Below are 18,434 nucleotides of genomic sequence, written 5' to 3' on the forward strand. Positions count from 1 at the left end.
AATAATGATTTAGTATACTAAGTGAATTAAATACATAAAATAAAATAAAACAAATATGATAAATAAGTATAATAAATAAAAATGAAAACAATATGAAAAATAAACATATAAATGATTCCTGTTGGAAAAGTACTGGCGTCGTCACAATGGACTCGTCCATTCTGTAGCTAGCTATATATTGCTTAGTTACACCTCCCACTGCATTCAGATCTATTAAGTTCTGCATTCACTTCTTCGGTTCCATTTCTGAAATCAACTTTTGAAATTATATTATAACCATAAATATCATTTATATAGATATATATAATTTATCAGCATATATTTGTTCTGTTTTTTCTTCATTTGGTAATCTTATAATTTATACGATATAAGCTCGTTTATCTTCATCCAATTTCTAGTTATTAATTAATACTGAAAAAAGAAAATTGCAAAATCCCTCTGATTTTCTCTCTCCTACTGTGTATACATAATATAATAAACACTCGTAAATATATATCTATATAAAAATATAGTCACTCACCAACAAAATCATGACGAAAGTATACGAAGAGCAGGTAAGGGATTTTTGATATTTATTATTTTTGTTTTCACATTTTAAAACCCGTTTGTATCGTTCTGTTTTGTCATTTTATGTTTTTATGTAAGCCCTTGTGGCTAATAAAAGAATTATTATTATTATTATTATTATTATTATCATTATTATTATCATTATTATCATTATTATTATTATTATTATTATTATTATTGTGATCATCATCATCATCAATGTCTTTGGCACTCAAAGTCCAATATAAAAAATTATCGGATTCGAATAAAACACATTACAGTATTTATTCTGGTTCTTTACGTTCTGAGATCAACTTTGCCTTTCACCATTCCGGGGTACTGGAATTGGTATAATGGACTTAACTCTTCCCGAAGGATTTCTGGCCTGATACCCATGTTAAAAATGATTACTATTACTACTTCTATGACCACTACTACTATCCCCAACATCTTGGGCATTCAAGTCCAATAAAAGAATTCGTTATTATGGATTGGTATGAAGAAAGAATTACTACTATGGATTGGCAGAACAGTTAGAGTAGCGTATAGATATTTGCTTTTGCGGCAATTTATCTTTGTCTACATTCTCTCAAATCCCACCAAGATCTTTGCTTTCATCCTGCCGGGACTGAAAAATGAAATACGATTGAAGTTCTGAAGCCCATGTAATAGATTGTTCCATCCCCACAATATTTAATGCTTTTTAACTTCTCTACGAAATCATTATCATTCCATTCCTATCATTGTTATAATTGTTGATAAAGGCTGTAGACTGATAGAGTCGCTCGCATGCCAGCCCAAAAGCTCAGCGGCATCTCTGCCGCCTTTAGGTTCTGGATTCAAATCAGGCCGAGTTCAACTTTGACGGAGACGAAAAAATAAATCGTCAAGTTCTGAATTCGATGTAATCGACTAGCCCCCAACCCATCCACCCACATAGACACACACAACACAAAATTTCATCCCATGTGCCTATAAGTTAAAAGAATTACTATAATTGTTGAGTCTACTCGAAATAGATTTCGATGTTAATGTATCCTGTTCGATTTCTTTGAATTTGTCTAGGCTGAATGCCCACAGAATGTAATTTCCGAAATTTCTAGAAATAAAAAAGTTGAAGGGAGGAGACGTGAATTGGGAGAAGACAATGAAAGGAACTGTATAGATTTAATTGGTTTCCATGTGTTGATCAAGACATACATTGATAGGTTGCAATATGTGTACGTTGCCGACACTATGAGTAAAAGAAAAAGTTTAGACCAATTTTACTTTGATATTCTGCTGACAGGTGCATCTAAGTAACTGTTACAATAATAATTACATACATTGACCCATAACTGGTGTATAATGGATATGACGCAGTAGAGTGTCATTGAGTATGTGTATGATTATTATACACGTTACATTGTCTCGATTCTCAATGCGTATATACGCGTGTATACATGTGTGTGTGCGCGCGCACACGTATTCATACAAACATATATATATATATATATACACACACACATACGCACTCACATACGAGTGAATGGACAAACAAAAGAAAAGGGCACTCAACACAGTAGGAGTTACATGTATTACTATGAATAATATATATATATTGAAATCTGTAAAGAAGGAACATAGAAAGAACAGTGCAATGAATATGGTGCTAATTTCATGCTTGAATGAGGAATTATCTCGACGTTTCGGACGTTAGTTTTTCCTCGGAAAGAAAAGAACATAGTAAGAAAGTTTTGATAACGATAGTGATATATTTCTCCACCAACACCAAGAAAGTTCAGATCTAACGGACATTGATTTTAATATCATTTATGTCTTTTCGTTGTTCTAATTATTGTTGCCATTCTTTTTCTTCAAAATCTGTTGTTCTTTTTCTTGTTTGTCATATTTTTATACGGATGAAAATGATACAATAGTAAATATTGTTGTTGATGTTACTGTTAGAATTAACACTGTCATTAAGAGAACATTGACATGGTGTCCTTTGTTGAACCACCGAAGACATGTCTTTAGATTAGATTCCCTCCTGTCACATTTCTGCCAATAAAATTGGCAAAATCTGCCAATTTAGTGATTCAAATTTGATGGTTGTGTGTTAGATAGCCTAGAATGGGAAAAGCATGCAACTGAGGAGTGTAAACCATTTCATCCATCCAATCTACCTATCACGAAATTAAGAAGAATTTGAAAAAGACAAATCCCTTCATTCGTCTATTTATTCTAACTCATTCACCATCACATCCATCATAATCATTAACATCACCAAAGCCAGACAACTAAAAAGGAACTAACGATGCCGCCCTATCGTGGTTGCTTGATCATCAAGAAATAGTAGCCAAATATCCCTCAAACTACTTGCCATCCTCCGTCTTACAAATGAAAGCATACAGGATAGTCTAGTGATACTCTCTACCTACAGAGGAAAAAAGATGTTGTGGGATCGCTGTCCATGGCTGAAATGCATTCGGTATTCAGATCTGCTCGATCAGTGCTGACATGAGACTAAACAACAGCTAAAAGTTGCCATTACAATCGAAAAGTATGGGAGTTAGCTTAAACTGTCTGTTTTAAAGTCCCACTACCATCGGCCTTTTACCTACAAGGAGCTTTCTCTACTCTCCTCTCAGTACTGGCCCGCCCTGTGTTATCCCACCCACGCTTTCTCTACATTTTCATCCTCATTAACATCTAACCAGCTTTACCCTAGCTCCTCCCTTCTTTATGTGAGTGTTATATATATATATATATATATATATATATATATATATATATATATATATATATATATATATATATATGTGTGTGTGTATATATATATATATATATATATATATATATATACACGCGCACACACATACACACACAAGGCTTGAGAACACCGTTCCTCACTTAAAACACAATGGTAGTCAAACCTCCCGTAAATCACACCCTACCATCTTAAAAGAAAAAAGGAAGACCGAGCCAGCAAGACCCGTTATATTGTGTTCGGACTGCTGGAAACAACGATCGCATCTCCTTCTCATTATATAACACTCTTCTTCTCATAGAAAAGAGCACGTTAGTTAATGTGGTTCCTGCGTTCCCTGCACACACAAAATAGGTGGGATGATCACGGCTGGAATGCTGTTGATCATAGGCTTGCTCGCTCAAGGTTGACATAGGGGCGTTAAACAACTACAGTGACTTCATTCCACATACATCGAGCTTAATGTATAGGAAGCATCGTGGTCACTCATCCTGTTAGAAATAGTAACTAAATCGTCCTCAAATCACACTATACCATCTTAAAACAAGAACAGACGTAATGGATAATGTAATCTTCCATACAATCGTATTAGTTTACTTAATGAAGTAACGAGATGGTCATGGTTAGCATGCTTTTGATCATAGGTCTGTTTGATCAGAGTTGAACTAGGGTTAAATAACAACTTACAACCATAGCTGATGCTTTAGGAAAAAGCATCAGTGTCACAACATACGTTCTTCCATTTTCTTTCTTTGGGGCCTCATTGCCTTCGTAAGAAATTATTACTTCAATATCCATCACTAAACACCAACTCAGCCACCATCACCCCCTTTTCTATTTTCACTGTCGCCGTCGCCACCAAAATCTCACCACCACCACCACACTCTCATGCTCCTCCCTCTCATTACCATTAGCACCTACGCAAGCTCATGTCAGAGAGAGAAGCTCTACGTGATCATTCGACTTGTTGGAAATAACAGCTAAATCTCCCTCAAATTATGTACACACAATGTCTTAGAAAAGGACTCAATGGATAATGAAGTACTGAGTGTCCTACAAAAAGAAGACGGTGTAGCCACGGCTGGAATGTTTGTTTGTGTTTTACATGTTGCTAGGCCACCAACACCACAGACAAAACTATGAAATGTCACTCCATCCCCAAGTCGAGCCAATGACAGAGCAGCTAACCTGCTAAAAAGAGCAGTCATATCTTCTTGGAACCATAGAATATCATTTTTAAAAAGCGACACATTCGATATGGGTCTAGGCTCTCTGCCCGTAGGAAAAAGATGGGATGGTTACAGCTGGAACGCTTTTGGCTTGAACTGAGCTGACCTGGCAGCATACAACCACGAATAACACTATCGTGCCAGCAGCACCATCACCACCACTCTAAATTACATCAATATCACTCGCTACGATAACAGTTATTCCTTCAACAATGATGAATAATATCGACGCCACCGTCACATCATTGTTCCCACCACGACGATCTATAAACTCTATTACCATTACTCATCCATACCGTCACCACACATCATCTTCTATCCAACGTCGACACCGACACCATTGCTAACCACAACTACTAACAAGCAAAGCCCTTATGTTGTCTTAAACAACACACTTACCCCACATTTTGTTGTCATGGCAATGTCGGAGGGTGATGATCTTAACAACAGCAGCTGCAGCAGTAATAGCAGAGTGGTAACTGATCCAGAAATACTTGATTGTCTAGAATGATCGGCATTGTCAATCATATTTACATATGTGTGATATAGATATATATAATGAGATGCGGTCGAATCACATCAGTGCCGAAGTCGCAGTTGGTGCGACGAAAATTTTGACAACAGATAATAAATGTTTAAATGAAATTAACTGTCTTGGTGTGTTTTTGAATACCTAGTATATCTTCCATGCTACAATCGTTTTATTTTCAACACACGATCTCAGACCAAATCGTTAGTCTGGCTAGTGCACCTGAAACATGTATATATATATATATATATATATATATATATATTCATATATAATCATTTATATCAGTCTTTATATTTACATATATATGTGAATATGTCTGTAAGTATATATGTATGTGTGTGCGTGTATATATATGTGTATATATGTACATGTGTGTGTATATATGTATGTATGTATATATATATATATATATATATATATATATATATATATATATATATATGTATGTATGTATATATATGTATGTATATATATGTGTGTGTGTATACACATACATATGTGTATGTATGTATATATATGTATGTATATATATGTGTGTGTGTATACACATACATATGTGTATGTATGTATATATATGTATGTATATATGTGTGTGTGTATACACATACATATGTGTATGTATGTATATATATGTATGTATATATATGTATGTATATATATGTGTGTGTGTATACACATACATATGTGTATGTATGTATATATATGTATGTATATATATGTGTGTGTGTATACACATACATATGTGTATGTATGTGTATATATATGTATGTATATATATATGTGTGTGTGTATACACATACATATATGTATATATTATGTGTATGTGTATGTAGATATATAGGGAGAATTCACAAAAAAAAACAAAAGACGAAGACAGTTGGTGTAGACAACAAACAGATATATTAGTTTAACGCTCGGGAAGTGAAAAAGTCTTTAACGTTTCGAGCCAAAGAAACAAGGAGAGAAAATAAAGAATGTGGCTAGCGATCTATCATGGCGAATGATATGTAGATGTGTGTGTGTGTATGTATATATATATATATATATATATATATATATATATATATGCGTGTGTGTGTATATATGTATGTATATATATGTTTATGTAGGTCGGGGCTTGTTTAAAGAGTGTGTGTTTACAGGTATCTAAATGGAAATTCCTGGCCTGTAATGTACTGAACTTTCCAATCCCTATAATAAAGCTTTACAAATGTATCGAGTTTCTCTTTCTCAGACACAGTAAGTACCTAGTCCATCCTAATTACTCTCTCACATGAATACATGCGTGCGCGTGCGCGTACCCAATCGCATCCCTTTAAATTTATCGTCCCCGATCTCTGCCATATAATAAAGATTTGATTATAGAGTATATAGAGAAGTGTAATGGCGGGCAAAAGTGAATAGAATGGGATTAGTCGATTGCTTAACGAACTAGGAATGAATGAGGTTCTTCACAGGTCATATTTGTTTGCTTGCTCTGAGAGTCATTTGCGATGCATGTATTTAATGTATGGGTGTATGTGTGTGTGTGCGCATATGGAGCATCGAAGTCGCTGCTCCTGGAAATATCAACCGCGCAAGTCGCATACTTCTGAATGCCACCACGTTCTTGCCTGATATCAACAGTGATGATTAAAACAAAGCATCTACTGCAGCTTTTTGTTTTTTAAATAATGCTACATAGGATAATGGTAATCCTTGATGTTACGTGGCTGAATAAAAGACAAAATGGCCGATCATGACTTTTTAGCAGAGATATAAGCTCAATCAGAGCTGAGTTAAGACTAAGCATCACTGATAACTGCTGAAATATAAATTTATAACTAGGGCATTCATCGGAAGGTAAATGTTCAAAGACAACAATGTAATCTTTTCATAATCGCTCAAATAGCAACCTAATTTTTCAAATCTCAATCTACCGTCTTAAAAAGAAATTACTCATTAAAGTAATTCTCTTGTGGTTAAAATACCTTTGAACACAGATTTCTTCAGTTAGGGCTATACAATGAAAAGAAGCAATCTACACCAAAGTTTTCATATAACAGACCTCTTGCGTACAAATACATATTTTGGGTTTGATTACGTATGTGCCTCAAGAAAATCCCTTTCTAGAACACAGGCCAGAGCAAAATTATTTTATGGCAAAACTAGCAGCTGCTCATACAGCAAGTCTCTTTCCTTCAACATCAATGTTCTCCAAAAGAAAGGCTAGGACCGATACAGCTTTGCATGCACAGGTGACATGACAGCCAAACACTAATATATATATATATAAACAACAGAAAGAGTTATGATTTATTAGATCCGCCCGTTTGCCTATAAGACTTTAAATTCTACTCTCTTGTAATTTACACAGTTAAAACGCAGTTATAGCATGTAATGCGTGTCTGCATGTATGTATTGCCTATACATGTGTATATCTGTTATACAACGATTTAACTATATATGTATATCAGTGTATATGCACTAGCGTAGCTAGAGTGTTGCCCGAGGCAGCCCTTCCGTTGCCGCCCCCACACCCAACAAAAAACACATTACCTACAGTAGACCCAAATGTGCCGCCCGGGGCAGACCGCTGCTACCCACCCCACTAGCTTCGCTAGTGCGTATATGTTATATGCTAAATCTGCTGTTGTCTGAATGTGACGTGTCAAGTATATCTTTCTTTACGTATTTTGTATGTGTTTGAGTGTGTGCTTTCGTAAACATGTGTTACCGTTTGTGTGTAGGTGTAATTGCTTGTGTATGTATTATATATATATATGTATGTATGTATATATGCATGTGTATTGTGTTTATATGTATATGAATATATATATATATATGTATATGTACGTATATATACATATACACGTACATATATATACATACATATATACACACATATATGCACATATATATATATATATATATATATATATATATATATATATATATATATATATACATACATACACATATATATATACACGTCGTTTCTAAAAAAACAAATACGAAAGATGCACACACTAAGATGTAGAGCAGTATATATTAAAAATGGGGAAGGCCGGTTTATGAGATTTCCTGTCCGTAAAGGTTTTAGCTTTTGGGATCTGACGATACGCCATAAAGTTAAACCCTTTATAGACAGGAGACCTAAGGTAATCCCATGAAGCGGCCTTCCACATTATAACAGCAAAACTGTTTTACTACACTTCGACCAATTTTTATATCTTAGCATTTGAAGCAGTTGGAGATACGATAGTTTGATGAAAAGAACCGTCTATTGTAAGCAAAAATAAACATTTTTAAAAAAAACTCCTTTAGCCATATTTGGACATACGACAGTTTAACATAATCGCAAGGATATATATATGTGTGTATGTATCTATATGTGCAACCTTTTTTCGGATAGTGAAGGGAAAATTTTCTATCTCTTCCCAGCTGTTCACACTTCCCACAACCTTGATCTTTAAAGAGGTCGCTCACTCTATAGCAGCTGGCTTGTGTATTTACCTACCTAACCTACCTGCCTACCTACCTACCAGCCAGCCCACGTACATACATACAATAAAATGTTTTAGGCATATATAAAATACACAAACTGTATGGAATTATATATATGTATATATATTATGTGTGTGTATATATATATATATATATATAAAATGCACTTATTTTTTTTAAATATTTATTTACTTAACCGGTTTCACTTTTTTAGAAAAAGATTATCAAAAGTCTTTGAGAATAATAAAAAGTTAAACCCTTTATGGACAGGAGACCTAAGGTAATCCCATGAAGCGGCCTTCCACATTATAACAGCAAAACTGTTATATATATATATATATGTGTGTGTGTGTATGTATATATATCCATTTGAGCGCTGAGGTCGATGCAATCGACTTACCCCCTCCCCCCGAAAGTGCTGGCTTTGTGCCAAATTTTGAAACCAATAATGTGTGTGTATGTATGGTAAAAAGTTTGCTTCCCAACCTCAAGGTTCCGGGTTCAGTCCCACTACGTGGCACCTTAGAAAAGTGTCTTCTGCTATAACCTAGAGCCGACTAAAGCCTTGTGAGTGGATTAGGTAGGCGGAACCAGTAAGCAGCACGTCGTATGTGTGTGTGCGTGTGTGTATATTTGTGTTTGCCCCCACCACCGCTTGACAACTGGTGTTGGTGTGTTTATATCCCCGTAAATTAGCGGTTCGGCAAAGGAGTTCGATCGAATAAGTACTGGGCTTAAACAAAAGTATTGAGTCGATTCATTCGTCTAAAACATTTTCAAGACGGTGCCCCAGCATGACCGCAGCCTAATGACTGAAACAAATAAAAGATAAAAGAAGTATATGTTTATATAAAAACGATCCGAGTGTACGAAGTTTATAAACTTCAAGCAGTATGTGGCTAGTAGAGAGAACAAAAAGTGGATAGTACACAATAAAATACAATAACAATTTATTGGCGTCGAGAATTACGCACTTTTTCCCCGTATCGAGTTTGCGAAGAAATTCGATAAACAGAGTTTCTACATAGCTCACACTTGGCAACTCAATCTACTGAAAACGCGAATAAAAGTCTACATTGAGGAAGTTGAACGCGGAAAATATACGCTACATTTTTAGCTAGCAGAAGCTCATGGTGCAATTATGTAATCAGCCCTACTCAACGTAATTAATCATCAGACTGAGAATCTTAATGAAGATTACACTTATTGAGAGGCAACAGCTAATGTAATAATATTATGCTCATCCTGCTTGCCTATCCCGGATGTGTCATTATATATATGCAAGGATATCTTGGAAGATAATTAAATACCGCACACATCATACACCGCAGCAAGAGTAGAAATAACAAGAGATCGTTTCTGTTAAAATAAAATAATATTTAAAGGTTAGGCCAGAAAATGTTTATTCTGAATGTTACTGTAATACAGTATACTGGTTTCCTGGGTACTCCTGTTTTCTCCATAACTTTTGTTTCTCTTCACCTTACCAACGACATTTTAGCAAATTTAATGTATCTCAACCTTCCTTCAATCACTCTTACTAAATATCTACCTCTAACATTATCTCTCTACTAATTTTCTTTTCTCGGATGCCACGTGTGTGTATGTATGCGTGTTTCAGCAAGCGTTTGCGGACAAGTAAATAGATAAATTTTAAAGTCTATGTATACAACGTTTCAAAGTGTGGGTGTGGGTGTGTGCATGTGATGTAACAGGAGACATTGTTATGAAATGCCATGGTCTTAAGCTTTTCAGTAATAGTTATGGAAATACCAAGCAATATCTGACCATTTTCGTTCTCTTTCTCTCCTTTCAATACACACACCACCACCAACAGCAACAGAGACAACAAATGGGAGAAGGTGGTCGTTTTTTCCCCTGAAAACACACGCACACGTATATATATACTTGTACACACACACAGAGTATATAGTCACAAAAGTACTCAATAAGCTGCTATTATCGATTAGGTGTCGGTGAAACAAGCTAGATACGTTGAATAAATATTCCAAATTATATCAGCTCAAGTACAACGTTGCAACATACGCAACACAATGAGTAAGAATGCTACTGCGTCATTGTGCAATTCACAGATGTTCTTTTGCCTGGCTTTCAATAGCATAAATCTTGATTTAGATCCAAGGCAGCTTTATTCATATCCAAGGTACTAATGCCAAAACTAAATAAGAATCGCACTTGTTATTCAGTTACGAAATGAACGTGAGTCAGGGTGGATGTGGGTCTTTGTAATCGTCTGTTAATTCTGAACATATTACGGGATAATAACTTATCGACTGACGAACTAACAAGATAATTTTTTTATTATCGTTCAAGCTACCAGAAATATCAACCAAATCTTCCTTAAATCACTTGTGCTCCTAGACATGCTATATCTGAATTTTATGCAGGATGATCACGTCTGGAACACACTTCATCGTAGATCTGGTTAATCTTTGCTAACAATTCTTTGGTACTGGTGCAGTAATGTCCTTTTTCCATCTTTTAGTTGAGCAGTTTGTCTTCTACACAAACAGATAATACAAACCGATTCGATCCAACTTTGCATCTCCGCTCAACACTTCGCCTTTTATTGCGGATCATGCCCGTTACACTGTGTATGGTGTGAAATATGTGATCGGATTTCAGATATTGTAATTTAACTCGCTGAAAATTGAAACCGCATCGTAGAGCTAACATATGATGCGGATGATGATGATGGTCATCATCATCATCATCATAACGATGATGATGAAAGAGAAGATATGAACGCAGTTTTCGCTGACCTTTCAAGACTTAACAGTAAAGAAGCAATACTTTTTGTTATCAACCAAATGTCTTTCAAATGTTCTAGAATTATGTAATATGGTTTGCCAGTGTCCTTTCCATATTACTATGGCATTGGGTGGGAGAGGGTGATGTTCGTAATGCGAATATTTTGCGTTATTATCAACGAGGTGGTGGTGGTATATGAATAGTTTGACTGTAATTGTAGTAATGAATAAAATGATGGTCACTGTTATGTTGTATTCTAATAGATGTGAGGTAGTTGTTATTATATGGTACATACATACACAAGCGCGCGCGCACGGAGGGGGGGATTATCCAGTGACGCGGGCTGCCTGAAAATTTAATTGCAAAGTTGGGGCAAGCATAATTAATGTAGCAAGCCAACGAATTATAATTAATTAACATTACTCTCATCGTAATGGGAACAGTCGTTAAAGAAACTGCAACCCCAGTCAAAAGAAGCAAGGAAGACGACCCCGCGTAATTTTAATAAATTAAAATTGATTAAATATAGTATTTACAGGGCGTGCGACATGATTTTTTGTTGTAGTACGGTGAAAATTTTTGACAAGTTCCACTATTATTAGACCTCTACAGCGAATTTAAGTTATGTCATTGAGTATTCATTCGAGAGAGAAAAAACCTACATCTCATAAGTCATTGTTTGATCTAATAGTCGTAGTTAGACTAAGCTTTACTGGTAAGGTTCTTCGGTCTTATGACCGAAGAACAAGCACTGCAGTAATCTCCCGCAAGAAATTATAAAGTAATTTAAAGCTGTCATGTTTATATTGCTTAAAAGTTTTAAGATTAATATACTGGGAGTAGAGAAAGAATTCAGCAATGCTACGAGCTGTGGAATACAGACTCAGAAACTTTTTTACGTAATATGGAACCAAATAAGGGTTGACAGCAGGAAGGATATCCAGCCATAGAAAATCTACCTCATTAAACTCCGTCCGACCCATGCAGGCATGGAAAGTGGACGTTAAAATAATATATATTACATTTTATTATATTTCAATACCCGTGAATGTGCAAATTAAAACGCAAAATGTCGAAACAATTTGTTGGCCTTTTATGGTGGTTTTTATCATTTTTTATGTAACATAATATAAGTAAATTATCAGATTCTCAATTAAATATCTCTATATTTAATTCATCTTATATATATGTGTGTGTATAAGTATAGTTGCGTTAATTAATTTATTGAGAATCATAATATAGTTTAAGCTCTTTCTGGTTATCTTGCTAGCATCTTCTGAGGTATGTTCTTTTATGTAGACATTGCGAATTTATAGTTAATAAAATAAGGATAGGGAAGAGTATCTGACATTAATTAATTTATCACCAGCAACAAGAACTTAACTGTCAATTCCCAATGGTCTTTAATTCTGAAGGGATGCAGAATACTTGCTGCATTGGATCTTTTGATTGTGAGAAGGATAAAGATGAATGTAGCTATATCACCACTACTCTTTCTTGACCCCCATTGTTATTCTCTTCTGCCAATCTCTATATCATAGTAGGCTTTAAGTATTTTCTCCCTAAGTTCATTCTGCTACAATAATAGCAGTAAACATTGTAATTCTTTTATTCTCTAGTTCTGATGAAAAATTTGCTAAAAAATTATAATGGAGTATCCTGTATGTTGAAAACCTTTATGGTCTTATGCTTCCGAGGAGAGCGTTGTATTTCAAATTTCGATTGCATGAACTAAAAGTCGAAGGAGAACGAGATTAACTACCTGCATCAACTTGCTATAAAAGCAGGTAGTAATTTTACCTTGTCTATATTCTTAGTGCAAGTTTTAAAGAGTGCAGTTCAATTTTAACAGTTATTTTTCAAAGCTATAATGGAAGTGACAAAGGATCATATTCGGCATATTTTATTTTATGAGTTCAGTAAAGGCAACAACGCAACTGAAAGTATGAGGAATATTAATGCAATATATGGGGATCGGATAATAAGCGTAAGCCAGTGTCAACAGTGGTTCCAGATATTCCAAGCCGCAAACTACAGTCTAGAAGACGAGCCTTGTCCTGGAAGACCTGTAGAGCTCGACGAGCACGTCCTGCAAACCCTGGAGGAACAAAATCCCATCATAACTGTTGAGGAACTAAGCAGAGAAGCTTGGATTTGGTCATTCAACCATTCATCGACACCTGCGTACCATCGGAAAAGTCAGCTAATTGGTTTCAAGACGAAAGGTGTCCTTCCATCGGGATAATGCTCAGCCACATACAGCGAAGATGACATTCCAAAGGCTGGAATAGTTTGAATGGGAAACGATGCCCCACCCACCATATTCGCCAGACATTGCCCCATCTGATTATCATTTATTCTGCAATCACCAAAAATCATTTGGACGGAATAAATATGAATTGTGTAGACTAGGTCAGAACAGTACTGGAGAAGTATTTTTTTGTTACGGACAAGAGCATTGTAGAAAATGAAGGAGAGTATATTTTACATTAAAAAAGAACTCTGTTTATCTTAATTTTTTTTAAACCGCATTATTTATGGGATGGCCCAATATAGATGTACATACATATATGTGTGAATAACGGTTCCAGATATTGACTTGCGTCGAGTTAAAAAATATTAAGTTAATCTGTGTAACTTTTGCCGTTAATCGGTATTTATGTAACGTTGTGTATACACTTTTAACTACAAAATAATGTCTTTCGTAAGGTTTTTGGAGTGGACATCAAAAGGAAAATACATCTAATACTGTGTACGGTATCTAAAAACAAACAACTCGCACATTAAAATAAAGTTGTTATGGCAATACTAGCAACAATAATGTTGTTTTTCCGTCGCCTAAGCAATATATCATTTGCGTTAACTGACACAAGTAAAATAACACTGCAATGACAATTTTGAAGGTGGAAATTTTTTTTACTACGTAGTACGAACATGTTCATACTACGTGAACATGACGCAAAGTGAATTGGCCTGGTCTTAGCATGTGCCTGAAGGCCTGAACATGATAGATGGGAGAGGGCATTAACCCTTCGTAATCAGGTTTAATCTCGGTTCTGTCGGGCTCTTTTTAAAGACTCTAGGTCAGTAGTTTTCAACCATCTTTACTTGTGGACTCTTTAATTACTATTCTGGTGAATCCCCATAGCTATTTTATGTGTAAAATCTAGTTTTATTGATGCTTCTTTCAAAATTCCTATTTTGTTTTTCACACGTTCATTTGTATAGGTTTGTGATAGTACTCTCTGAGAGAACACGTTTCAGTGGCAAAAGAAAGAAAACCTAGCTGTTTCTTGCAATAAATACATCTAAGAGCAAAATTTATTCATGGACCCTTAAAATACTATTGTAAAACTTTGTAATTCCTATTAAACACATGTAATGATAATGGTGAATAAATAATACCAAAACAGTTTCCAAGTTCCTGTTTTGTTATATATGTGTGGGGGGACAAACACAAACACACACATATATATATATATACAGCTGGCAAAAATGAGTCACACAAACTTCTTTGTATTAATGAAGCAGAAACAGCTGTAATTTATGAAATGTGTCATTTGTTTGTATAAAATATTTAAATTGAATTGAATTTATAATTGTTCAAATTATTGTTTTGTTTTTTTCATTTCTGATTTATATTTATAGGAACTATATATATATATATAAATTATTTATTTTATATCCTTTCAAAATTTCTCTCAAGCGTTACCCATTACAATTCGTCTTGGCCTAACTGTCCTAAATGTCTGTCTTCGCCAGTTGTTTACTTTCATACGTCCACTCTGGTGTCGTTTGTTCGTTCGAAACCCTAACCCTCCACAAATTTTATATTTTTTAAATTTCTGGATGCTGCTGTCTTATGAAGTTTTCCTGTCTTGTCATTAAAAGCACGCAACAGGAAGTAATATCACAGTCGACAGCTGAGGAGGGGTTAGACTTCTTTTGGTATTTTGTCCCGTTCTTCTCCCTTGTGTGTTTACACATTTTTCACTCGCTGGTGATGTCCTGTTCTTAGTGTGTGTGTGTGTATATATATGTGTGTGTGTGTATGTATGTGTGTGTATATATATATATATATATATGTATACTAACAATATGAGTATATGCATATATATGTACATGTATGTACATACCTTCATCTACATGTACATATAGATACATAACTGGGTACATGACGTGGCAAAAGAACATGGACAAAATGATAAACAAGGTACAACAAACAAGCAAGCCACATAGAAACATCTCCTTCATCAGCTGCCACCATTAAAACACCGGCGTTTCGAAGAATTAAGGCAGTATATATATATATGTGTGTGTGTGTGTGTAACATATGTTTGCGTATATATATATATATATATATATATATATATAAACTTTACTTTGTTATCTCGTGAGCAGTCACCGTTTCTGTTATTTATTCATTAAGCACAATAATAAATCAGATTTTAGAAAAGAATAAAAATGAGATTAAGTAGCATCTATTTATCTTCTTTTTTTTTTTTCCACAAAAGTGTAGTATTAATTAGTAGTGTTTAAAATAAATCATTAAAATGATTTCAGCTATTCAATGTTGTATAAATAATACAAGTACGCCATGTTAGCTACTAGTTCTTTGTTAATAAGTGGCCTTGGACAGTGGCAGTGCTGATAGCACAAGGCAGCAGGATGGGAGAGGAAAGGAGGAGGAGAAAAGAAAACCAATATCAATACTTTCTCAGTATTTTTCCATTCGCTGTTATTCCAATCAGATGACATACTCCTACTGTAAATAATAAATCAAATTGCAAATGACAGCAGAAAATGCGCAGCCTTCGGAATACTGTACGTGTATAGCACGCACGCGTGCCTATGCACACGCATGCATGCATCCATACATGTGTACAGTCATACATCAGCTTTCAACTCTTCCCTTATTTTCTTCGATTTTCCTCTTTTCTTTACAAACCGATCCTACATATGTCTATACCTACTTAGTCTTTTCCACGATGTATCTGACACTTCGTATACCAAGTTCTTTCTTTCACTTATTCCCCACCTTTCATGCATACTAATATTACACAACCATCGGAAGATGCTTACTTCATTTCGTTCCGATGCACATGATACGTCAGTGTCATACATCATTTCAAGAGAAACTCTTCGTTACCAGCATGAGTAATAGCTCTCAATACACGTTCAAACCTCTTACTCTGCCTACGACACTTTCAAAAGACCCACCTCCTTTACAAATTTGATCATAAAGGTAATAAAAGCTGTCAACTACTTTCCATGCATTTGGGGTCAGTTTATTTCATGGGTATTCTTTTGTGCATGTGTTATATACATGATTTTTCTTCACTACCAGCCTGTTTGTAATCCCACCACATCTCTTATGCACCTGTTGTTTAAATTTTGTGCACTGTACAGAGTTCCTACCTCACTTCTTTACTGCATATTGAGTTTAACTATATCCCTCATGGCTGCAGAAACCTAACAGATTCAGCTTTTAGAAATTAGAGCTTTGATTTATTGGAGTTCCCACAATTTTAATATTTCTGTCATGGACGAGATAAACACGGAGTTGAGAACTGAACCCAGGATGACTTCATTATTACATTTCAATACAAGGCTCACAGCATTCTTTAGGTCAATATATGCTGGTTTGACAAGGTAAAGTGGCTTAAGCTTAAATGCACATTTTTAGACGATCCCGTACATTAGATTTCATCAAACCTATAACAGGGAATAATTCCAGATGACGACGGTGCTTTTCCTGATGATCTTAGATGGATGTCAGCAGTGGGAATGCAAACGCTGCACAGAACAGCTAAATCAATATGGCGTCATCTATTTAATTGTACAAGCTAAATTATGGTACATCATCTATTCTGCATAAATTATGTTAAATGTTGCATATTCTCAGCAGCTACATATCTATGTGCTTTTGGCTGGAATTAATCTGTAATATTCCGAACAAACAGCAAAGATTAAATCAGAAAAGTTTTACACATGAAATATTTAGCACTGCGAAGTTTTCTAAATTCATACACAGAGAGTAGATATTTGCGTGTATATAATTTTTGTAACTATATATGAAACAGTTGTATGTGTGTGTATATATATGTGTATGTATGGGTATATACATATATATACATATGTATATATATATACATATATGTGTATGTGTGTATATGTATGTGTATATATATGTATATATATTTGTATATATGTATATATATATGTGTATGTGTGTATATATATATACATTATATATATATATATATATATATGTATATATATATATATATATATATATATATATATATATATATATATATATATATATATATATGCATATATATATACGGGCCGACCAAAGCCTTGTGAGTGGATTTGGTAGACGGAAACTGAAAGAAGCCCGTCGAATATATGTGTATATATATATATATGTATGTGTATGTTTGTGTGTCTGTGTTTGTCCTCCCCAACATCGCTTGACAACCGATGCTGGTGTGTTTACGTCCCCGTAACTTAGCGGTTCGGCAAAAAAGACCGTTTGAATAAGTACTAGGTTTCTAAAGAATAAGTCCCGGGGTCGATTTGCTCGACTAAATGGCGGTGCTCCAGCATGGCCACAGTCAAATGACTGAAACAAGTAAAAGAATATATATATATATATATATATATATATATATATATATATATATATATATATATATATATGTTTGTATATATATATGTGTGTGTGTATGTATATATATATATATATATATATAAATGAATATATGTATGTATATATAAATGTATGTGTGTGTGTGTATATGTATGTATATATAAATGTGTGTGTGTGTATATATATATATATATATATATATATATATATAAATGTATGTATATATAAATATATGTATGTTTGCATGTATATATATATATGTTTGTGTGTATATATATATGTATATATATATATATGTGTGTATATATATACATATATATGTGTGTGTGTATATATATGTGTGTGTATATATATGTGCATATATATATATATGTATATATATGGGTTGGACAGTATGACTGAGGACTGGTGAGCCAGATGTCTGCACCAAGCTCCAATCTGATCTGGCAAAGTTTCTACAGTTGT

The 18,434-nt window shown here is 34.5% G+C and overlaps 1 protein-coding gene across 1 annotated transcript in view; it reads left to right on the forward strand.

The window, feature by feature from the left end:
- Window positions 1-202: 202 nt before the first annotated feature.
- Window positions 203-18,434, forward strand: part of LOC106868737 (sodium- and chloride-dependent glycine transporter 1) — a 58,496-nt gene continuing 40,264 nt past the window's right edge. The window contains exon 1 of the mRNA XM_014914134.3: window positions 203-554. Coding sequence (XP_014769620.1) covers window positions 531-554 — 24 coding nt within the window. The 5' untranslated portion in view covers window positions 203-530. The remainder of the gene's footprint in view (window positions 555-18,434) is intronic.

Source organism: Octopus bimaculoides, chromosome 20 (genome assembly GCF_046866305.1).
Source record: "Octopus bimaculoides isolate indiv1 chromosome 20, ASM4686630v1, whole genome shotgun sequence".
NCBI lineage: Eukaryota > Metazoa > Mollusca > Cephalopoda > Octopoda > Octopodidae > Octopus > Octopus bimaculoides.